At 48.0% G+C, this 25,352-nt stretch overlaps 1 protein-coding gene and 1 pseudogene across 1 annotated transcript; both read left to right on the forward strand.

The window, feature by feature from the left end:
- The first annotated feature begins 1,792 nt into the window (after window positions 1-1,792).
- On the forward strand, window positions 1,793-6,715 carry LOC124026074 (ubiquitin-conjugating enzyme E2 D4-like). Its single transcript, XM_046339244.1, has 7 exons — window positions 1,793-1,997; window positions 3,120-3,183; window positions 4,337-4,368; window positions 4,513-4,590; window positions 4,694-4,799; window positions 5,110-5,203; window positions 5,412-6,715. Exons 1-7 carry the CDS (start codon window positions 1,974-1,976, stop codon window positions 5,455-5,457), a joined length of 444 nt encoding a protein of 147 aa, XP_046195200.1. The 5' UTR covers window positions 1,793-1,973; the 3' UTR covers window positions 5,458-6,715.
- A 3,309-nt stretch (window positions 6,716-10,024) lies between these two features.
- Window positions 10,025-24,661, forward strand: LOC124026073 (annotated as a pseudogene).
- The last annotated feature ends 691 nt before the right edge of the window (window positions 24,662-25,352 follow it).

Below are 25,352 nucleotides of genomic sequence, written 5' to 3' on the forward strand. Positions count from 1 at the left end.
TGGTCATTATGGCCAAAAAGTTATATTTTTGCTTCACCGGACGAGAGGACATTTCTCCAAAAAGTACGATCTTTGTCCCCATGTGCAGTTGCAAAACGAAGTTTGGGATTTTTACTTTCGGTTTTGGAGCAGTGGCTTCTTCCTTGCTGAGCAGACTTTCAGGTTGTCGAAATAGGACTCAGTTTACTGTGGATATAGATACTTTTGTACCTGTTTTCTCCAGCATCTTCACAAGGTCCTTTGCTGTTGTTCTGGGATTGATTTGCACTTTTCGCACCAAAGTACGTTCATCTCTATCTAGGAGACAGAATGCGTCATCTTCCTGAGCGGTATGACGACTGCGTGGTCCCATGGTGTTTATACTTGTGTACTATTGTTTGTAAAGATTAACGTGGTACAGTCAGGCGTTTGGAAATTGCTTCCATAGATGAACCAGACTTGTGAAGGCCTACAATTTTTTTTCTGAGGTCTTGGCTTATTTCTTTAGATTTTCCCATGATGTCAAGCAAAGAGGCACTGAGTTCAAAGGTAGGCCTTGAAATACATCCACAGGTACAGCTCCAATTGACTCGAAAAATGTCAATTAGCCTAACAGAAGCTTCTAAAGCCATGACATAATTTTCTTGAATTTACAAGCTGTTTAAAGGCACAGTCAATTTAGCATCTGTAAACTTCTGACCCACTTGAATTGTGATAGAGTGAATTGTAAGTGAAATAATCTGTCTGTAAACAATTGTTGGAAAAATTAAGTATTTGTCCTAACCGACTTGCCAAAACTATAGTTTGTTAACAACAAATGTGTGGAGTGGTTGAAAAACGAGTTTTAATGACCCCAACCTAAGTGTATCTAAACTTCCGACTTCAACTGTATGTGCATGTAGTGACTGTGCATAGGGGCGGCAGGGTAGCCTAGTGGTTAGAGCGTTGGACTAGTAACCGAAAGGTTGCAAGTTCGAATCCCCGACCTGTCGTTCTGCCCCTGAACAGGCAGTTAACCCACTCTTCCTAGGCCGTCATTGAAAATAAGAATTTGTTCTTAACTGACTTGTCTAGTTAAATAAAAAATAGATAATTACAGAGAGTAGCATCAGTGTAAAAGAGGGGCAATGCAAATATTCTGGGTAGAAATTTCATTAGATGTTCAGGAGGCTTGGGGTTAGAAGCAGTTTAGACACCTCTTGGATCTAGACTTGGTGCTCCGGTACCACTTGTTCATGACTAGGGTGGTTGGAGTCTTTGACAATTTTTTGGTCCTTCCTCTGACCCCGCCAGGTATAGAGGTCCTGGATGGCAGGAAACTTGGCCCCAGTGATGTTCACACTACCCTCTGTACCAGGCAGTGATGCAACCAGTCAGGATTCTCTCGAAGGTGCAGCTGTAGAACCTTTTGAGGATCTGAGGACCCATGCCAAATCTTTTCAGTCTCCTGAGGGGGAATTGGTTTTGTCGTGCTCTCTTCACGACTGTCTTTGTGTGCTTGGACCATGTTAGTTGGTGATGTGGACACCAATGAACTTGAAGCTCTCAACACAATAGGATATAAAGTATAAAATTATGAAATGTGCTTTGTCAAGTTGGTTTATTCTTATTTAAAAGTAGTAAACACACACGCACTCAGTTGAGCTAACTATTTAAAAATACAATAATCAATTAATTGATAGTGGGAAATAAATATGTTATTTCAATAATCAATCATTGTTGAAAGGTAGAAATGCATTGTGCATAATGCTACTGGGAGCTGGAACACTACTACATTTCCCGAAGAGGAACTACAATCCCCCAAACCCCCTTGTTTAAAGCCGACCGTAAACAGAAAGCGGAAACAATAGAGAACCACATACACACACCCTTGTCTTGGCGATCTACTCAGGGAAATAAAATACCTTTACCTTTTAAGCAATACTATTAAATAGACATCTAAAGAAAATACGAAGTCGACGAGTCCTTGGGGGCATTTGACTAAGTCGGTCACCATGGCACTGAAAAGAATACAGAAGGTAAGATGGTTAGCTAGCATTGTGGCTAGCTCAAGCTAGCTGTACCAGGGTGGCTAGCTGTAGCTAGCTGTACCAGGGTGGCTAGCTGTGGCTAGCTGTACCAGGGTGGCTAGCTGAAGCTAGCTGTACCAGGGTGGCTAGCTGTGGCTAGCTGTACCAGGGTGGCTAGCTGTGGCTAGCTGTACCAGGGTGGCTAGCTGAAGCTAGCTGTACCAGGGTGGCTAGCTGAAGCTGGCTGTACCAGGGTGGCTAGCTGTAGCTGGCTGTACCAGGGTGGCTAGCTGTGGCTAGCTGTACCAGGGTGGCTAGCTGAAGCTAGCTGTACCAGGGTGGCTAGCTGTGCCGGCTGTACCAGGGTGGCTAGCTGTGGCTAGCTGTAGCTAGCTGTGCCGGCTGTACCAGGGTGGCTAGCTGTGGCTAGCTGTACCAGGGTGGCTAGCTGTGGCTAGCTGTACCAGGGTGGCTAGCTGTGGCTAGCTGTACCAGGGTGGCTAGCTGTGCCGGCTGTACCAGGGTAGCTAGCTGTGCCGGCTGTGCCAAGGTGACTGGATGGCTGTGCCAGGGTGACTGGATAACTAACGTTAGCCGAACCGAACCTCATCTATCGGAAGTTATTGTTTATTAATGTTACGCTAGCTAGATAATTGGTTCATTTCTAATCCTAACCACATAGCCAGCTATCGAGCTAGACTGCACACATACGAGGAGGCTAGTTAACAATGAATTAACACGGCCCACAATCTTAATGTTTAGCATTACATGATATCATGGTATGTACCACGTCTAAACTAGATTGTAATTTTCTTTGTCAGCCATTCAACCCCTCTCCAGGACACAGCTATTCATGCTAAATACACTTATTTAGGTGCAGCACCTGTTCATGTTGTAATGATAACTAATTTGTCTAATTTGACTTGAGGTTGTAGCTAAGGCAGGGCATTATGAAGTAGGCCTATCATTATTACAGTCAAATATATCTACGAATAAAGCTATGACTAGGGACATGTTAAGAAACCCAGCTATTTCGTGGATGTAAAATGTATCTGACCTCGTCCTCAAGGACAGCTTTCAGTTCCATGTGTAACCCTTAGCACTACTTGTCTGACTTGTTTTGTCCCCTAGGAGCTTCATGACCTGCAGAGGGATCCGCCAGCACAGTGCTCTGCTGGACCCGTGGGAGAAGACTGTAAGTTTAGGACTCTGAGGGTAATGTAGTCTATATCCGGTGAAGGGGAGAGGGACGAAGGCTGGTTGTATAGGCCCTACCTAGAGGTACCTGGGCTGGTGGTATAGGCCCTACCTAGAGGGACCTGGGCTGGTGGTATAGGCCCTACCTAGAGGGACCTGGGCTGGTGGTATAGGCCCTACCTAGATGGACCTGGGCTGGCGGTATAGGCCCTACCTAGAGGGACCTGGGCTGGTGGTATAGGCCCTACCTAGAGGGACCTGGGCTGGTGGTATAGGCCCTACCTAGAGGGACCTGGGCTGGTGGTATAGGCCCTACCTAGAGGGACCTGGGCTGGTGGTATAGGCCCTACCTAGAGGGGCCGGTTGTATAGGCCCTACCTAGAGGGGCCGGTTGTATAGGCCCTACCTAGAGGGGCCGGTTGTATAGGCCCTACCTAGAGGGGCCGGTTGTATAGGCCCTACCTAGAGGGGCCGGTTGTATAGGCCCCTACCTAGAGGGGCCGGTTGTATAGGCCCCTACCTAGAGGGGCCGGTTGTATAGGCCCCTACCTAGAGGGGCCGGTTGTATAGGCCCCTACCTAGAGGGGCCGGTTGTATAGGCCCCTACCTGCAGGGGCCGGTTGTATAGGCCCCTACCTGCAGGGGCCGGTTGTATAGGCCCCTACCTGGAGGGGCCGGTTGTATAGGCCCCTACCTGGAGGGGCCGGTTGTATAGGCCCCTACCTGGAGGGGCCGGTTGTATAGGCCCCTACCTGGAGGGGCCGGTTGTATAGGCCCCTACCTGGAGGGGCCGGTTGTATAGGCCCCTACCTGGAGGGGCCGGTTGTATAGGCCCCTACCTGGAGGGGCCGGTTGTATAGGCCCCTACCTGGAGGGGCCGGTTGTATAGGCCCCTACCTGGAGGGGCCGGTTGTATAGGCCCCTACCTGCAGGGGCCGGTTGTATAGGCCCCTACCTGCAGGGGCCGGTTGTATAGGCCCCTACCTGCAGGGGCCGGTTGTATAGGCCCCTACCTGCAGGGGCCGGTTGTATAGGCCCCTACCTGCAGGGGCCGGTTGTATAGGCCCCTACCTGCAGGGGCCGGTTGTATAGGCCCTACCTGGAGGGGCCGGTTGTATAGGCCTAATACATGTTCTCTTTCTATATTCCAGTGTTCCATTGGCAAGCAACAATAATGGGGCCAGTGAGTATGACTTCAAAAGGATGTGTGTGGTTTCTTGATTGCAACATAGGTCATCTGAACAATAGGTTTGAATGGATGTTGAAATAATTTTATTGTACATTTTCATCATTTATAACAATGTATATATGTTCCTATTATTCCTAGGGTGATAGTCCATACCAAAGTGGTGTCTTCTTTCTCACAATCCACTTCCCCACCGACTATCCCTTCAAGCCACCAAAGGTAAGAATTGATTTGTTATGCAAGTCATTACATCATTAAACTGTTGCTAAAGAATGTTCCTCGTGGATAAATTGAACATTAACACATGTCCATCTTTCTACAGGTAGCATTCACAACAAAGATCTATCATCCAAACATCAACAGTAACGGGAGCATCTGCTTGGACATCTTGCGATCCCAGTGGTCTCCAGCATTAACTGTATCAAAAGGTGAGTTAACTGGGCTGGTACTTTACTACACATGCTGCCACAATGTAGCTGGCTAACTGGTAGAAATGACACACCTGGTTCCATGTTAAAACATTGTTCCATCCAACACTTGTAGAATGTTCTATTTACAACCCTCCTATAACTTTAACCTGATCATTAAATCACAATATTACAACCCTCCTATGACTTTAACCCGATCATTAAATCACAATATCCAAATGAACAATCTCACTGATTGTGAATAGAATGTGAAATGCCGATGACCATTTAAGACACAACTTCATCATCTGTGGCTTCATCTGTTTTCCAGTGCTGTTGTCCATATGTTCGTTGCTTTGTGACCCAAACCCGGACGACCCCTTAGTTCCAGACATAGCACAGATCTACAAACTAGACAAAGAGAAGTGAGTATATTGTAACTGTGTAAAGTGTTAGGCCTATTTCTCCAATGAGCTGCTGGAACCAAACTCTTTGAATAATGGGGTACCTATTTAGATCGTTGCAGTATATTTCAACATTCTATAGCAAATCAACAGAGATGACATTTAAACTTTGTTTCATATTATTTCTGCCATTGTTATTGTGAGATAACCGTATTTATTTTGTTTCCAGATACAACAGACTAGCAAGAGATTGGACTCAGAAGTATGCAATGTAAAGGCCCTCCTGAAGATTTTTTTTTTAAAGTCACAAAACACTGTACATTCTGGTAATAGAAAGTAAACTTAGGTGATATGGAACACATTGTACTGTCAACATTTATCATGTGAACCCATGAACTATGGATGATTTTGTGTTTACAGGGGGTATACACTGCACATATGTACATTAAGGGTGATAGATATGGGGGACAACAACTGGACATTGTTGTTATCCCTACTTCCTGGTTTTGGGAACTTTTGTTTCTCGTCTCATGAATGGAAGAGGAAGTCATTAGAATACTGTAGCCCACGGTTACATTCAGAATACTGTAGCCTGCTGTTCCAGTCATCAGAATACTGTAGCCTGCTGTTCCAGTCATCAGAATACTGTAGCCTGCTGTTAGTCATCAGAATACTGTAGCCTGCTGTTAGTCATCAGAATACTGTAGCCTGCTGTTAGTCATCAGAATACTGTAGCCTGCTGTTAGTCATCAGAATACTGTAGCCTGCTGTTAGTCATCAGAATACTGTAGCCTGCTGTTCCAGTCATCAGAATACTGTAGCCTGCTGTTAGTCATCAGAATACTGTAGCCTGCTGTTAGTCATCAGAATACTGTAGCCTGCTGTTCCAGTCATCAGAATACTGTAGCCTGCTGTTAGTCATCAGAATACTGTGGCCTGCTGTTAGTCATCAGAATACTGTGGCCTGCTGTTCCAGTCATCAGAATACTGTGACCTGCTGTTAGTCATCAGAATACTGTAGCCTGCTGTTAGTCATCAGAATACTGTAGCCTGCTGTTCCAGTCATCAGAATACTGTAGCCTGCTGTTAGTCATCAGAATACTGTAGCCTGCTGTTAGTCATCAGAATACTGTAGCCTGCTGTTAGTCATTAGAATACTGTAGCCTGCTGTTAGTCATTAGAATAATGTAGCCTGCTGTTAGTCATTAGAATACTGTGGCCTGCTGTTCCAGTCATCAGAATACTGTGGCCTACTGTTAGTCATCAGAATACTGTGGCCTACTGCTACAGTACAACATACTCATGGCTCTGCTGACTGTCACCCATAAAGAGGGAAATTGAGGAATCAAACCAACAGTTTTGTTTTATTGTATCAAACTATTCTGGACCTACTTTAGTTGTTTTAGCATTAAGTCAGAACTTGTATCATTAAAACATTGAAATACATTCTCTGCCATTAACAGTGATTTAGGGGCTTCAGTTATGGCTTATGCTGTTTAGCACTTTTGTATAATTAAATAATGGTACACTTTATTAATGCTCATGTGTTCTAATTCACTGCTGTTGAAAGCATGGAAACTTGTCCTGAGGTAAGCATGAGTTAGTTTTATTATGAGTTAAATATTACACTGGTTTAAAGGCTCAACATGTTCAGTAGAGTGAATGATGCTCACAGTGAGTTGAGTTGTTGTAACTGCTGACTCCTGAAAGACACTACCTGGGAAATTAGTGCAAATCAAATTTTATTTGTCACATACACATGGTTAGCAGATGTTAATGCGAGTGTAGCGAAATGCTTGTGCTTCTAGTTCCGACAATGCAGTGATAACCAACAAGTAATCTAACTAACAATTCCAAAACTACTGTCTTATACACAGTGTAAGGGGATAAAGAATATGTACATAAGGATATATGAATGAGTGATGGTACAGAGCAGCATACAGTAGATGGTATCGAGTACAGTATATACATATGAGATGAGTATGTAGACAAAGTAAACAAAGTGGCATAGTTAAAGTGGCTAGTGATACATGTATTACATAAGGATGCAGTCAATGATGTAGAGTACAGTATATACATATGCATATGAGATGAATAATGTAGGGTAAGTGACATTATTTAAGGTAGCATTGTTTAAAGTGGCTAGTGATATATTTACATCATTTCCCATCAATTCCCATTATTAAAGTGGCTGGAGTTGGGTCAGTGTCAATGACAGTGTGTTGGCAGCAGCCACTCAATGTTAGTGGTGGCTGTTTAACAGTCTGATGGCCTTGAGATAGAAGCTGTTTTTCAGTCTCTCGGTCCCAGCTTTGATGCACCTGTACTGACCTCGCTTTCTGGATGATAGCGGGGTGAACAGGCAGTGGTTCGGGTGGTTGATGTCCTTGATGATCTTTATGGCCTTCCTGTAACATAGGGTGGTGTAGGTGTCCTGGAGGGCAGGTAGTTTGCCCCGGTGATGCGTTGTGCAGACCTCACTACCCTCTGGAGAGCCTTACGGTTGAGGGCGGAGCAGTTTCCGTAACAGGCGGTGATACAGCCCGCCAGGATGCTCTCGATTGTGCATCTGTAGAAGTTTGTGAGTGCTTTTGGTGACAAGCCGAATTTCTTCAGCCTCCTGAGGTTGAAGAGGCGCTGCTGCGCCTTCTTCACGACGCTGTCAGTGTGAGTGGACCAATTCAGATTGTCTGTGATGTGTATGCCGAGGAACTTAAAACTTGCTACCCTCTCCACTACTGTTCCATCGATATGGATAGGGGTGTTCCCTCTGCTGTTTCCTGAAGTCCACAATCATCTCCTTAGTTTTGTTGACGTTGAGTGTGACCACTGGGTGGAGATTCAGAGGGTTGCTCAACTGATCAAACAAAGTGTGATGGGTCTGCTCCTGTTACTGGGTATGGCCAAGGGGCATCAGGCTGTCTTACAGAAAGTGTGATGGGGGCTTGTCTGCCCCTGTTACTGGGTATGGCCAAGGGGCATCAGGCTGTCTTACAGAAAGTGGGATGGGGGCTTGTCTGCCCCTGTTACTGGGTATGGCCAAGGGGCATCAGGCTGTCTTACAGAAAGTGTGATGGGGGCTTGTCTGCCCGTTACTGGGTATGGCCAAGGGACATCAGGCTGTCTTACAGAAAGTGTGATGGGTCTGCCCCTGTTACTGGGTATGGCCAAGGGGCATCAGGCTGTCTTACAGAAAGTGTGATGGGGGCTTGTCTGCCCCTGTTACTCTGGCAGTCTCTATGGGGTGCCACAGGGTTCAATTCTCGGGCTGACTCTTTTCTCTGTATATATCAACGATGTCGCTCCTGCTGCTGGTGATTCTTTGATCCACCTCTACGTAGACGACACCATTCTGTACACATCTGGCCCTTCTTTGGACACTGTTAACAAGCCTCCAAACGAGCTTTTGACTCACATCAAAAATCTCCAATCCAAAGCTAAATTGAGAACCGGCTTCCTATTTCGCAACAAAGCATTCTTCACTCATGCTGCCACACATACCCTTGTAAAACTGACCATCCTACCGATCCTTGACTTTGGCGATGTCATTTACAAAATAGCCTCCAATACTCTACTCAGCAAATTGGATGCAGTCTATCACAGTGCCATCCGTTTTGTCACCAAAGCCCCATTTTCTACCCACCACTGCGACCTGTATGCTCTTGTTGGCTGGCCCTCGCTTCATACTCATTGCCAAACCCACTGGCTCCAGGTCATCTACAAGACCCTGCTAGGTAAAGCCCCCCTTATCTCGGATTACTTATCCCTCTCGGGGGTGAGAGGGATAAGTGATCCCTCTCACCCCCCCCCCCTTTAAGATTTAGATGCACTATTGTAAAGTGACTGTTCCACTGGATGTCATAAGGTGAATACACCAATTTGTAAGTCGCTCTGGATAAGAGCGTCTGCTAAATAACTTAAATGTAAAATGTAAAAAATCTCAGCTCGCTGGTCGCCATAGCAGCACCCGCCTGTAGCACGCACTCCAGCAGGTATATCTGTCTGGTCACCCCCAAAACCAATGACTGGAACAAACTACAAAATTCTCTGAAACTGGAAACACTTAGCTCCCTCACTAGCTTTAAGCACCAGCTGTCAGAGCAGCTCACAGATTACTGCACCTGTACATAGCCCACCTATTATTTTGGCCAAACAACTACCTCTCCCGCTTTTGTATTTATTTAGCTCCTTTGCACCCCATTATTTCTATCACTACTTTGCACATTTTTCCACTGCAAATCTACCATTCCAGTGTTTGACTTGCTATGTTGTATTTACTTTGTCACCATGGCCTTTTTTTGCCTTTACCTCCCTTATCTCACCTCATTTGCTCACATTGTATATAGACTTATTTTTCTACTTATTACTGACTGTATGTTTGTTTTACTCCATGTGTAACTCCGTGTTGCTGTATGTGTCGAACTGCTTTGCTTTATCTTGGCCAGGTCGCAATTGTAAATGAGAACTTGTTCTCAATTTGACTACCTGGTTAAATAAAGGTGGAAAAAAAAGAAAAAATATCGCAGCATTTATAATTTATATAAATGAAACCCATGGGTCAAGAACGCAAAAAATATAATTCATATAAATGAAACCCATGGGTCAAGAACGCAAAAAATATAATTCATATAAATGAAACCCATGGGTCAAGAACGCAAAAATATAATTCATATAAATGAAACCCATGGGTCAAGAACGCAAAAAATATAATTTATATAAATGAATCCCGTGGGTCAAGAACACAGCAATTTATTGGAGTAATTCAAAAGTCACTTGATTATTTATTGACATAAATAATTGGTTGACGTTCCCATTTTTCGTGAATGTGCTGCAGTGAATCTTAAACTACGTAAACACGGCCATGACCTTTTCCCACAATGCAGCGGAGCAGTGAAGGCGGGTTATCCGTGCATGGCAGGGGCAAACGGACATTATTGAATTAGGTAGCTAATAAACAACGAGGAACTTGTGAGCCAGTCAGTCCGGGACAGTACCATTGTTGTCAAAGCTGTATCCCGACCGTCTAGTCAACCAGACATGGCACCTTTCGCTCTCATGTTTTCTGGGGTTTGCCTTTTGAAAAAGTCATTCAGTCTCTTCTCCCACGCATCCAGTCTTCCAAGGTAACATAAGGAGCTAAACTTCCCGTTGTCAAGATAGATATGTTAGGTAGATAGTTAGTAAGCCACCCTGTACAATTTATAATTGGTATTTTAGATTTTTGGACATTCATAAAACAAATTGTGCAAAGGAATTGCTTTATTTCCAGCTATCACGCCAGTATTAGTCTAATTATAGCCTAGTTAGTTAGCTAGTTAAGGTTAGCCAAGGTTAGCTTGACTGGCACTGACTGGTATCCAATGACATGTTTTTTTTTTCAAGTGTTTTTAACCTTTAAAAATGGACAAGTCAGTTAAGAACAAATTCTTATTATTTCCAATGACTGCAAAAGGCCTCCTGTTTGGACGGGGGCTGGTGCCTGCTGGACTGTAAATTCATCAAGGTACTCCACTTTGTTTACCTTCGTTTATCTGTCTTCCCTAGCTCCGAACTCAGGCCCTGTGTCTAGTTAACTGACCCTCTCTGCCCATTCATCTCAATTTTACCTGTTGTTGTTGTCTTAGCTGATTAGCTGTTGTCTTACCAGTTGTTGACTTAGCTAGCTCTTCCAATCAACACCTGTGATTGCTTTATGCCTCTCTCAAATGTTAATGTCTTGTATACTGTTGTTTAGGGTAATCCCACTACATGCCTTAGATACCTCCTTTGTCCCATCTCCCACACATGCGGTGACCTCACGTAGTATAACCAGCTTGACCAGAGATGCAACCTCTCTTATCATCACTCAGTGCCTGGGCTTACCTCCACTGTACCCGCACCACACCATACCCCTGTCTGCACATTATGCCCTGAATCTATTCTACCACACCCAGAAATCTGCTCCTTTCTGGCCCTTGTTTGGACACTGTGTTAACTAACCTCCAAACGAGCTTCAATGCCATACAACACTCCTTCTGTGGCTTCCTACTGCTCTTAAACGCCTGCAAAACCAAATGCATGCTTTTCAACCGTTCGCTGCCCGCACCTGCCCGCCCGACTAGCATCACTACAGTGGACAGTTCTGACCTAGAATACGTGGACAACTACAAATACCTAGGTGTCTGGCTAGACTGTAAACTCTCCTTCCAGACTCATATCAAACATCTTCAATAAAAATCAAATCTAGAATCGTCTTTCTATGTCGCAACAAAGCCTCCTTCACTCACGCCACCAAACTTACCCTAGTAAAACGGACAATCCTACCGATCCTCGACTTCGGCGATGTCATCTACAAAATGGCTTTGAATACTCTACTCAGACGAAATCCAATTTGCTGTCACAGTGCCATCTGTTTTGTTACCAAAGCACCTTACACCACCCACCACTGCGACCAGTATGCTATAGTCGGCTGGCCCTCGCTACATATTCTTTGCCAGACCCACTGGTTCCAGGTCATCTATAAGTTTGTGCTAGGTAAAGCTCTACCTTATCTCAGCTCACTGGTCACGATAACAACACCCACCCGTAGCCCACGCTCCAGCAGATATTTCTCACTGGTCATCCCCAAAGCCAGCAATTCCTTTGGCCGCCTTTCCTTCCAGTTCTCTGCTGCCAGTGACTGAAACGAATTGCAAAAATAGCTGAAGCTGGAGACTTACATTTCCCTCAATAACTTTAAACATCTGCTATCTGACCAGCTAACCGATCGCTGCAGCTGTTCATAGTCCATCTGTAAATAGCCCACCCACCCTACCTCCTCATCCCCATACCTCATCCCCATATTGTTTTTATTTACTTTGCTGCTCTTTTGCACACCTGTATCACTACTTACACACCATCATCTGCACATCTATCACTCCAGTGTTAATCTGCTAAATTTGAATTACTTTGCTACTATGGCATATTTATAGCCTTACTTCCTCATGCCATTTGCACACACTGTATATAGGGGCGGCAGGGTAGCCTAGTGGTTAGAGCGTTGGACTATTAACCGAAAGGTTTCAAGTTCATATCCCCGAGCTGACAAGGTACAAATCTGTAGTTCTGCCCCTGAACAGGTGCTGTTCCTAGGCTGTCATTGAAAATAATTTGTTCTTAACTGACTTGCCTAGTTAAATAAAGGTAAAATAAAAATATAGACTCTTTTTTTCTATTGTGTTACTGACTGTACACTTGTTTATTCCATATGTAACTCTGTGTTGTTGTTTCTGTCGCCCCTGCTATGCTTTATCTTGGCCAGGTCGCAGTTGTAAATGAGAACTTGTTCTCAACTAGCTTACCTGGTTAAATAAAGGTGAAATATTTTTTAAATTAAAAATCTACGTCAAAACACATCACAACAAGAGATACCATAACACTACACAAAGAGAGACCTAAGACAACAACACGGCAGCAGCACAAAACATGGTAAAACATTATTGTGTGTCACGTGTGCCGAATACCACAGGTGGAGACCTTACAGTGAAATGCTTACTTACAGGCTCTAACAAATAGTGCAAAAAAGGTGTTAGGTGAGCAATAGGTAAGTAAAGAAATAAAACAACAGTAAAAAGACAGTGAAAAACAGTAGCGAGGCTATAAACAGTAGAGAGGCTTCTACAGACACCGGTTAGTCAGGCTGATTGAGGTAGTATGTAGATATGGTTAAAATGACCATGCATATATGATGAACAGAGAGTAGCAGTAGCATAAAAGAGGGGTTGGCGGGTGGCTGGACACAATGCAGATAGCCCGGTTAGCCAATGTGTGGGAGCACTGGTTGGTCGGCCAATTGAGGTAGTATGTACATGAATGTATAGTTAGTGACTGTGCATATATGATGAACCGAGAGTAACAGCAACGTAAAAGAGGGGTTGAGGGGGCTCACAATGCAAATAGTCCAGGTAGCCATTTGATTACCTGTTCAGGAGTCTTATGGCTTGGGGGTAAAAATGGTTGAAGCCTTTTTGTCCTGGACTTGGCACTCCGGTAACCGCTTGCCATGCTGTAGTAGAGAGAACAGTCTATGGCTGGGGTCATTGACAATTTTAGCGCCTTCCTCTGACACCACCTGGTGTAGAGGTCCTGCATGGCAGGCAGCTTTGCACCAGTGATGTACTGGGCCTTACGCACTACCCTCTGTAGTGTCTCGCTGTCTGAGGCCGAGCAATTGCCGTAGCAGACAGTGATGCAACCTGTCAGGATGCTCTCGATTAGAGGTCGACGGATTAATAGGAATGGCCGATTTAATTCGGGTATTTTTGGGCGTCGATTTCTTACTTTTTGCCCCACTGTATATAAAAAAGATTTAGTCAGCCACCAATTGTGCAAGTTCTCCCACTTAAAAAGATGAGAGGCCTGTAATTTTCATCATAGGTACACTTCAACTATGACAGACAAAATGAGGGGGAAAAAAATCCAGAAAATCACATTTGTAGGATTTTTAATGAATTGATTTGCAAATTATGGTGGAAAATAAGTATTTGATCAATTACAAAAGTTTATCTCAATACTTTGTTATATATCCTTTGTTGGCAATGACAGAGGTCAAATGTTTTCTGTAGGTCTTCACAAGCTTTTCACACACTGTTGCTGGTATTTTGGCCCATTCCTCCATGCAGATCTCCTCTAGAGCAGTGATGTTTTGGGGCTGTTGCTGAGCACACAGACTTTCAACTCCCCCCAAAGATTTTCTATGGGGTTGAGATCTGGAGACTGGCAAGGCCACTCCAGGAGCTTACGAAGCCTTCGTTACACGGGCGGTGTGTTTGGGATCATTGTCATGCTGAAAGACCCAGCCACGTTTCATCTTCAATGCCCTTGCTGATGGTAGGCTTTGTTACTTTGGTCCCAGCTTTCTGCAGGGCATTCACTAGGTCCCCCCTGTGTGGTTCTGGGATTTTTGCTCACCGTTCTTGTGGTCATTTTGACCCCACGGGTGAGATCTTGCGTGGAGCCCCAGATCGAGGGCGATTATCAGTGGTCTTGTATGTCTTCCATTTCCTAATAATTGCTCCCACAGTTGATTTCTTCAAACCAAGCTGCTTACCTATTGCAGATTCAGTCTTCCCAGCCTGGTGCAGGTCTACAATTTTGTTTCTGGTGTCCTTTGACAGCTCTTTGGTCTTGGCCATAGTGGAGTTTGGAGTTGTGGACAGGTGTCTTTTATACTGATAACAAGTTCAAACAGGTGCCATTAATACAGGTAACGAATGGAGGACAGAGGAGCCTCTTAAAGAAGAAGTTACAGGTCTGTATCTACAATCCTACAATGTGATTTTTCTGGATTTTTTCCCCCTCATTTTGTCTGTCATAGTTTAAGTGTACCTCTCTCTTCTCCAGACCATTTCCGGAGACCTTCTCCCTTACCTCACCTCGCTCATCAACTTATCCCTGACCGCTGGCTACGTCCCTTCCGTCTTCAAGAGAGCGAGAGTTGCACCCCTTCTGAAAAACCTACACTCGATCCCTCCGATGTTAACAACTACAGACCAGTATCCCTTCTTTCTTTTCTCTCCAAAACTCTTGAACGTGCCGTCCTTGGTCAGCTCTCCCGCTATCTCTCTCAGAATGACCTTCTTGATCCAAATCAGTCAGGTTTCAAGACTAGTCATTCAACTGAGACTGCTCTTCTCTGTATCACGGAGGCGCTCCGCACCGCTAAAGCTAACTCTCTCTCCTCTGCTCTCATCCTTCTAGACCTATCGGCTGCCTTCGATACTGTGAACCATCAGATCCTCCTCTCCACCCTCTCCGAGTTGGGCATCTCCGGCGCGGCCCACGCTTGGATTGCGTCCTACCTGACAGGTCGTTCCTACCAGGTGGCGTGGCGAGAATCTGTCTCCTCACCACGCGCTCTCACCACTGGTGTCCCCCAGGGCTCTGTTCTAGGCCCTCTCCTATTCTCGCTATACACCAAGTCACTTGGCTCTGTCATAACCTCACATGGTCTCTCCTATCATTGCTATGCAGACGACACACAATTAATCTTCTCCTTTCCCCTTCTGATGACCAGGTGGCGAATCGCATCTCTGCATGTCTGGCAGACATATCAGTGTGGATGACGGATCACCACCTCAAGCTGAACTTTGGCAAGACGGAGCTGCTCTTCCTCCCGGGAAGGACTGCCCGTTCCATGATCTCGCCATCACGGTTGACAACTCCATTGTGTCCTCCTCCCAGAGCGCTAAGAACCTTGGCGTGATCCTGGACAACACCCTGTCGTTCTCAACTAACATCAAGGCGGTGGCCCGTTCCTGTAGGTTTATGCTCTACAACATCCGCAGAGTACGACCCTGCCTCACACAGGAAGCGGCGCAGGTCCTAATCCAGGCACTTGTCATCTCCCGTCTGGATTACTGCAACTCGCTGTTGGCTGGGCTCCCTGCCTGTGCCATTAAACCCCTACAACTCATCCAGAACGCCGCAGCCCGTCTAGTGTTCAACCTTCCCAAGTTCTCTCACGTCACCCTACTCCTCCGCTCTCTCCACTGGCTTCCAGTTGAAGCTCGCATCCGCTACAAGACTATGGTGCTTGCCTACGGAGCTGTGAGGGGAACGGCACCTCAGTACCTCCAGGCTCTGATCAGGCCCTACACCCAAATAAGGGCACTGCGTTCATCCACCTCTGGCCTGCTCGCCTCCCTACCACTGAGGAAGTACTGTTCCCGCTCAGCCCAGTCAAAACTGTTCGCTGCTCTGGCTCCCCAATGGTGGAACAAACTCCCTCACGACGCCAGGACAGCGGAGTCAATCACCACCTTCCGGAGACACCTGAAACCCCATCTCTTTAAGGAATACTTAGGATAGGATAAAGTAATCCTTCTCACCCCCCCCCCCCCTTAAAATATTTAGATGCACTATTGTAAAGTGGCTGTTCCACTGGATGTCATAAGGTGAATGCACCAATTTGTAAGTCGCTCTGGATAAGAGCTTCTGCTAAATGACTTAAATGTAATGTAAATGTACCTATGATGAAAATTACAGGCCTCTCAACTTTTTAAGTGGGAGAACTTGCACAATTGTTGGCTGACTAAACATCGCTGCGCTTGCAAAGAGCTGCTGGCAAAACTCACGAAAGTGCTGTTTGAATGAATGATTACGGGCCTGCTGCTGTTCAGTCAGACTGCTCTATCAAATCAGACTTAATTATAACATAATAACACACAGAAATACGAGCCTTTGGTCATTAATATGATCAAATGCGGAAACTATCATTTAGAAAACAAAACGTTTATTATTTCAGTGAAATACGGAAACGTTCGGTATTTTATCTAACGGGTGGCATCCCTAAGTCTAAATATTCTTGTTACATTGCACAACCTTCAATGTTATTTCATAATTACGTAATATTCTGGCAAATTAGGTCGCAACGAGCCAGGCAGCCCAAACTGTTGCATATACCCTGACTCTGCGTGCAATGAACGCAAGAGAAATTACACAATTTCCCTGGTTAATATTGCCTGATAAACTGGATCAGTAGTTATAACTAGTGATTATGATTGATTGTTTTTATAAGATAAGTTTAATGCTAGCTAGCAATTTACCTTGGCTTCTACTACATTCGCGTAACAGGCAGGCTACTTGTGGAGTGCCATGGTTAGAGCGTTGGACTAGTTAACTGTGCGGTTGCAAGATTGGAACCCCTGAGCTGACAAGGTGAAAATCTGTCGTTCTGCCCCTGAACAAGGCAGTTAACCCACCGTTCCTAGGCGGTCATTGAAAATAAGAATGTGTTCTTAACTGACTTGCCTAGTTAAATAAATAAATAATAAAAACATCTGTGTCCAAAAATACCGATTTCAGATTGTTATGAAAACTTGAAATCGGCCCCAATTAATCGGCCATACCAATTAATCGGTCGACACCTAGTGTGTAGTAGGGATTATGTATTGTGGTGTGGTGGCTCATTTCTCTAGTATCAAATGAGGAGAGACAAACTTATCACACAAGTCAGAGTTATACTTAAACTAAATCTTTAACAATGAGAGCCTTGCAATAGCATTTGACTTTCAATGATGCACCATTTCTAATACACCCCTCTCAATGATGCACCATTTCTAATACACCCCTTTCAATGATGCACCATTTCTAATACACCCCTCTCAATGATGCACCATTTCTAATACACCCCTTTCAATGATGCACCATTTCTAATACACCCCTTTCAATGATGCACCATTTCTAATACACCCTCTCAATGATGCACCATTTCTAATACACCCCTTTCAATGATGCACCATTTCTAATACACCCCTTTCAATGATGCACCATTTCTAATACACCCCTTTCAATGATGCACCATTTCTAATACACCCCTTTCAATGATGCACCATTTCTAATACACCCCTTTCAATGATGCACCATTTCTAATACACCCCTTTCAATGATGCACCATTTCTAATACACCCCTCTCAATGATGCACCATTTCTAATACACCCCTCTCAATGATGCACCATTTCTAATGAACCATTGAAAAGTGACAACACAAAAGTAGATCCTTTATAGCCGAGATGCACCCCTCTCAGCCTATATGACGAACAACAGATACATAGAATGGGTCACGAGGTTAAGATTTGTATGAAAGGTATCTATAACACATAGAATGGGTCACAAGATTAAGATTTGTATGAAAGGTATCTATAATACATAGAATGGGTCACCAGGCTAAGATTTGTATGAAAGGTATCTATCTATAATACATAGCAGACAGCATCTGCTGTGTCAACAGTTGTCATTGTATAGACCAGTGTCTGGTCCATCTCACCCTGCTACGGTATAGAACAGAAACATTACCTCATTCTCTGGAATGATCAGCAGCAGCTACTCTTCCTGGGGTTTATTATGGATCCCCATTAGTTCCTGCCAAGGCAGCAGCTACTCTTCCTGATACGGTATAGAACAGAAACATTACCTCATTCTCTGGAATGCTCTTTAGGTTTTATCACCCAAAGACATCGTAAATCTCCAGTCAGTGTAATCTCCCAGAAGCCCATCCTCAGTAGAACACACACACAATAGTTAACAAAATACTCTATTCTGTTGCATAACACAACCATGATGCAATAAAAGCATTATAACATAATCTTGCAATTTTTCCATTACAAGGGATAATGTGTTGTAGGGATAATGTGTTGTAGGGATAATGTGTTGTAGGGATAATGTGTTGTAGGGATAATGTGTTGTAGGGATAATGTGTTGTAGGGATAATGTGTTGTAGGGATAATGTGTTGTAGGGATAATGTGTTGTAGGGATAATGTGTTGTGTGTGTTGCAGGTTCGTCAATGTGATCCCAGCTGTAAAGAGTTTGACCACCATTGCAGGCGCTCCCCCTAAGAGGCCCCTGAACGGATACATGAGATTTGTGAAACAGCAACAACCTCTCGTTGTCAGGGAGTATCCAGGTGACTGGTGTTAGAATGGACAGTATCTCTACAGCTTCACTCATTCATTTGTCTTCACACATCACTGAGTTAATGTTGATGTGAGTTTCAGATGTCAAATCTGTCGATGTGATAAGGAAGATTGCACAGCAGTGGAGAACTCTGACAGCAGACCAGAAACAGGTAGGTTGTGTCTTGACTCAGTAGGGACACTTCAGTAGACCGCAAGGCCCCCCCCACCCCCCAGACCCTGACACTGTGGACAGCAAGGCCCCCAGACCCTGACACTGTGGACAGCAGTGGAGAACTCTGACAGCAGACCAGAAACAGGTAGGTTGTGTCTTGATTCAGTAGGGACACTTCAGTAGACAGCAAGCCCCCAGACCCTGACGCCGTGGACAGCAAGCCCCCCTGACCCTGACGCCGTGGACAGCAAGGCCCCCTCCCATACCCTGACGCCGTGGACAGCAAGGCCCCTCCCATACCCTGACGCCGTGGACAGCAAGGCCCCCCATACCCTGACGCCGTGGACAGCAAGGCCCCCCCCATACCCTGACGCCGTGGACAGCAAGGCCCCCCATACCCTGACGCCGTGGACAGCAAGGCCCCCATACCCTGACGCCGTGGACAGCAAGGCCCCCCATACCCTGACGCCGTGGACAGCAAGGCCCCCCATACCCTGACGCCGTGGACAGCAAGGCCCCCCATACCCTGACGCCGTGGACAGCAAGGCCCCCCCCCATACCCTGACGCCGTGGACAGCAAGGCCCCCATACCCTGACGCCGTGGACAGCAAGGCCCCCAGACCCTGACAGCAGGGCACCCCAGACCCTGACACCATGGACAGCAGGGCACCCCAGACCCTGACACCATGGACAGCAGGGCACCCCAGACCCTGACACCATGGACAGCAGGGCACCCCCAGACCCTGACACCATGGACAGCAGGGCACCCCAGACCCTGACGCCGTGGACAGCAAGGCCCCCCATACCCTGACACCTTGGACAGCAGGGCACCCCAGACCCTGACACCATGGACAGCAGGGCACCCCAGACCCTGACACCATGGACAGCAGGGCACCCCAGACCCTGACGCCGTGGACAGCAGGGCCCCCCATACCCTGACACCTTGGACAGCAGGGCACCCCAGACCCTGACACCTTGGACAGCAGGGCACCCCAGACCTGACAGCAGGGCACCCAGACCCTGACACCATGGACAGCAGGGCACCCCAGACCCTGACACCTTGGACAGCAGGGCACCCCAGACCCTGACACCATGGACAGCAGGGCACCCCAGACCCTGACACCTTGGACAGCAGGGCACCCCAGACCCTGACACCTTGGACAGCAGGGCACCCCAGACCCTGACACCTTGGACAGCAGGGCACCCCAGACCCTGACACCTTGGACAGCAGGGCACCCCAGACCCTGACACCTTGGACAGCAGGGCACCCCAGACCCTGACACCTGGACAGCAGGGCACCCCAGACCCTGACACCTTGGACAGCAGGGCACCCCAGACCCTGACACCTTGACAGCAGGGCACCCCCAGACCCTGACACCTTGGACAGCAGGGCACCCCAGACCCTGACAGCAGGGCCCCCCAGACCCCTGACACCTGTGGACAGCAGGGCCCCCAGAACCTGACACCTTGGACAGCAGGGCACCCTCCCATACCCTGACGCTTCGTAGACAGCAAGGCCCCCCATACCCTGACGCCGTGGACAGCAAGCCCTGACCCTGACGCCGTGGACAGCAAGGCCCCCTCCCATACCCTGACGCCGTGGACAGCAAGGCCCCCCCCATACCCTGACGCCGTGGACAGCAAGGCCCCCCATACCCTGACGCCGTGGACAGCAAGGCCCCCATACCCTGACGCCGTGGACAGCAAGGCCCCCCATACCCTGACGCCGTGACAGCAAGGCCCCCCATACCCTGACGCCGTGGACAGCAAGGCCCCCATACCCTGACGCCGTGGACAGCAAGGCCCCCCATACCCTGACGCCGTGGACAGCAAGGCCCCCCCATACCCGACGCCGTGGACAGCAAGGCTGGGCAGGGCCCCCGGACAGCAGGGGCCCCAGACCCTGACACCTTGGACAGCATCCTCCCAGACCCTGACACCTTGGACAGACAGCAGGGCCCCCAGACCCTGACACCATGGACAGCAGGGCCCCCAGATATCTTCTTTCTCCGTGTGTGACGGAGAGTACATTTGACACTTCTGTAGTCCATGTTTGCACCTTCCATCAGAGAAGACGACACAGACTGTCATGCGTCTACTTCCTACCAACATGGATGTACTTGCCAGTATTTAAATAACTGAAAATAGGCTGTTTGACTTATAGCCTACCTGAAATTGACATATCAGTGTTGTTGTACTGTGGACAGACTTGTGTGGTTAATTAGCTAAATACATGTTGACTTTCCCCCACAGCCTTTTCAACAGGCGTCAGTGGTTGCCAGGGAACAGTTTAAGGTGGACATGCAGGGGTACCAGTCGCAGCTCACACCTGCACAGGCTGCTGCTCTGAAACAGGAGAGGAGACTGAGGCTGGCCAAGAGGAAAGCCATCAGGAGGAAGAGGGTGAGTGTAGCTCATTGATCTTCATAGTAGAGGTCGACCCATTAATCAGAATGGCAGATTAATTGGGGCCGATTTCAAGTTTTCATAACAATCGGAAATCTGTATTTTTGGACACCGATTTGGCCAAATTTTTTAAATTGTATTTTAATTTATTTTTTACACCTTTATTTAATCTTTATTTAACTAGGCAAGTCAGTTAAGAACACTTTGTTTTTGCATTATTTAAACCAAATTGAACATGTTTCATTATTTATTTGAGGCTAAATTGGTTTTATTGATGTATTATATTAAGTTCAAATAAGTGTTCATTCAGTATTGTTGTAATTGTTATTATAATCAGCTTTTTCGGTCCTCCAGTAATCTGTATCGGCTTTGAAAAATCATTATCGGTCGACCTCTACTTCATAGTGATGTGCTGTGGGCCGTGGACACTTTGGCATGACAGGCCCCTCCTAGTGAATGTAATGGCATACTACTAAGGCCTTGTGATAGTATTAGTAGTGGTGTGTTCTGATGTTGTGCCACTGAAATGTTCCTGGTGACTCGTCTGACTTGACCAACATCTTCCACTTTTAGGAGTTGAACAGTCTTGGCAAACCCAAACGTCCCCGGTCGTCCTTAACATCTTCATGGCAGAACATTTTGAGGAGTCCAGGGGACGACCACACAGGTTGGTACTGAGGAGTCCAGAGGGGGAACCACACAGGTTGGTACTGAGGAGTCCAGAGGGGGGTGGACCACAGGTTGGTCCTGAGGAGTCCAGAGGGGGGAACCACACAGGTTGGTGAGGAGTTACTGAGGAGTCCAGAGGGGGGGGTGGACCACACAGGTTGGTACTGAGGAGTCCAGGGGGGTGGACCACACGGGTTGGTCCTGAGGAGTCCAGAGGGGGGAACCACACAGGTTGGTACTGAGGAGTCCAGAGGGGGGACCACACAGGTTGGTACTGAGGAGTCCAGAGGGGGGACGACCACACAGGTTGGTACTGAGGAGTCCAGAGGGGGGGTGGACCACACAGGTTGGTCCTGAGGAGTCCAGAGGGGGGAACCACACAGGTACTGAGGAGTTACTGAGGAGTCCAGAGGGGGGTGGACCACACAGGTTGGTACTGAGGAGTCCAGAGGGGGTGGACCACACAGGTTGGTCCTGAGGAGTCCAGAGGGGGGAACCACACAGGTTGGTACTGAGGAGTCCAGAGGGGGGTGGACCACACAGGTTGGTACTGAGGAGTCCAGAGGGGGGACCACACAGGTTGGTACTGAGGAGTCCAGAGGGGGGTGGACCACACAGGTTGGTACTGAGGAGTCCAGAGGGGGGGACCACACAGGTTGGTACTGAGGAGTCCAGAGGGGGTGGACCACACAGGTTGGTACTGAGGAGTCCAGAGGGGGGGGGGGGTGGACCACACAGGTTGGTACTGAGGAGTCCAGAGGGGGGGGGGGGACCACACAGGCTGGTACTGAGGAGTCCAGAGGGGGGGGTGGACCACACAGGTTGGTACTGAGGAGTCCAGAGGGGGGGTGGACCACACAGGTTGGTACTGAGGAGTCCAGAGGGGGGTGGACCACACAGGTTGGTACTGAGGAGTCCAGAGGGGGACCACACAGGTTGGTACTGAGGAGTCCAGAGGGGGTGGACCACACAGGTTGGTACTGAGGAGTCCAGAGGGGGGACGACCACACAGGTTGGTACTGAGGAGTCCAGAGGGGGGTGGACCACACAGGTTGGTACCAGGAGTCCAGGGGGACCACACAGGCTGGTCCTGAGGAGTCCAGAGGGGGGGGACCACAGGCTGGTACTGAGGAGTCCAGGGGAGTCCAGGTTGGTACTGAGGGTCCAGGGGGGGGGTGGACCACACAGGTTGGTACTGAGGAGTCCAGAGGGGGGTGGACCACACAGGTTGGTACTGAGGAGTCCAGAGGGGGGTGGACCACACAGGTTGGTACTGAGGAGTCCAGAGGGGGGGACGACCACACAGGCTGGTACTGGAGGAGTCCAGAGGGGGTGGACCACACAGGTTGGTACTGAGGAGTCCAGAGGGGGGACGACCACACAGGTTGGTACTGAGGAGTCCAGAGGGGGACGACCACACAGGTTGGTACTGAGGAGTCCAGAGGGGGTGGACCACACAGGTTGGTACTGAGGAGTCCAGAGGGGGGGGGACCACACAGGTTGGTACTGAGGAGTCCAGAGGGGGTGGACCACCAGGTTGGTACTGAGGAGTCCAGAGGGGGGTGGACCACACAGGTTGGTACTGAGGAGTCCAGAGGGGGTGGACCACACAGGTTGGTACTGAGGAGTCCAGAGGGGGGTGGACCACTCAGGTTGGTACTGAGGAGTCCAGAGGGGGTGGACCACAGGTTGGTACTGAGGAGTCCAGAGGGGGGTGGACCACACAGGTTGGTACTGGGAGGAGTCCAGAGGGGGGTGGACCACTCAGGTTGGTACTGAGGAGTCCAGAGGGGTGGACCACACAGGTTGGTACTGAGGAGTCCAGAGGGGGGGTGGACCACACAGGTTGGTACTGAGGAGTCCAGAGGGGGGTGGACCACCAGGTTGGGAGGAGTCCAGAGGGGTGGACCACCACAGGTTGGTACTGAGGAGTCCAGAGGGGGGACCACACAGGTTTGGTACGGAGGAGTCCAGAGGGGGGAACCACGCAGGTTGGTACTGAGGAGTCCAGAGGGGGGGACCACGCAGGTTGGTACTGAGGAGTCCAGAGGGGGGACCACGCAGGTTGGTACTGAGGAGTCCAGAGGGGGGGAACCACCACTGGTACGGGAGGAGTCCAGGGGGGACCACTCAGGTTGGTACTGAGGGAGTCCAGAGGGGGTGGGACCACACAGGTTGGTACTGAGGAGTTACTGAGGAGTCCAGAGGGGGGACCCACAGGTTGGTACTGAGGAGTCCAGAGGGGGAACCACACAGGTTGGTCCTGAGGAGTCCAGAGGGGGGACCACACAGGTTGGTCCTGAGGAGTCCAGGTTGTACTGAGGAGTCCAGAGGGGGACCACTCCAGGAGGGGGGAACCACACAGGTTGGTCCTGAGGAGTCCAGAGGGGGAGGGGGCACTCAGGTTGGTACTGAGGAGTCCAGAGGGGGGAACCACACAGGTTGGTACTGAGGAGTCCAGAGGGGGAACCACGCAGGTTGGTACTGAGGAGTCAAGAGGGGGGTGGGGGCACGCAGGTTGGTACTGAGGAGTCAAGAGGGGGGCACGCAGGTTGGTACTGAGGAGTCCGGGGGCGACACAGGTTGGTATCTGTGTCCAGTAATCAAATACTTTTCATGAGTTGTGAGTCAATGGGATGAAAATATAATATTCTTTTAACACATTCCATTATACCAGCGTTAAAGAGATGGTTGTTATGTAATCTAAATGTAACTGTATAACACGCACCTGTTATAATGCTGTCACCTTTTTCCCCTCAGGGCAAGATGAAGATGCTGCGGGAGGACTGGACCAAACTGTCAACCTCACAGAAACAAGTAGGTGGAATGAAGTGTTTTATACAGTGCATTTGTTACGTTTCATCTCTCTGTACTTTCCTCTGTTCATCTTTGCCTTGATCATGACTGCTGCCACCACCATGCTTCACCGTAGTTATGGTGTCTGGTTTCCTCCAGACGTTATGCTACCACCACCATGCTTCACCGTAGTGATGGTGCCCGGTTCTCCGGACGTGATGCTACCACCACCATGCTTCACCATAGTGATGGTGCCAGGTTTCCTCCAGACGTGACCACCATGCTTCACCATAGTGATGGTGCCAGGTTTCTCCAGACGTGATGCTGCCACCACCATGCTTCACCGTAGTGATGGTGCCAGGTTTCTCCAGACGTGATGCTGCCACCACCATGCTTCACCGTAGTGATGGTGCCAGGTTTCTCCAGATGTGACTCTTGGCATTGGGGCCAAAGAGTTCAACTTGGTTTCATCAGACTGGGAGACATGTTTGTTTCTCATGGTCTGAGAGTCATTTAGGTTCCTTTGCAAACCTAAGCGGGCTGTCACTTGCCTTTTACTGAGGAGTGGCTTCCGTCTGACCATCTACCATAAATGCCTGATTGGTGGAGTGCTGCAGATATGGTTTACCTTCTGGAAGGTTCTCCCATCTCCACAGAGGAACTCTGGAGCTCTGTCAGAGAGACCATCGGGTTCTTTGTCACCTCCCTGACC

This window comes from Oncorhynchus gorbuscha, unplaced genomic scaffold (assembly GCF_021184085.1).
Source record: "Oncorhynchus gorbuscha isolate QuinsamMale2020 ecotype Even-year unplaced genomic scaffold, OgorEven_v1.0 Un_scaffold_2560, whole genome shotgun sequence".
NCBI classification, from domain to species: Eukaryota; Metazoa; Chordata; class Actinopteri; order Salmoniformes; family Salmonidae; genus Oncorhynchus; species Oncorhynchus gorbuscha.

Coding starts and splice junctions, on each gene's coding strand:
- LOC124026074 (XM_046339244.1), top strand. CDS start 1,974: ATGGCACTGAAAAGAATACAGAAG. Junction 1,998..3,119: donor CACTGAAAAGAATACAGAAG/GTAAGATGGTTA, acceptor TTTGTCCCCTAG/GAGCTTCATGACCTGCAGAG. Junction 4,591..4,693: donor ATCCCTTCAAGCCACCAAAG/GTAAGAATTGAT, acceptor ATCTTTCTACAG/GTAGCATTCACAACAAAGAT.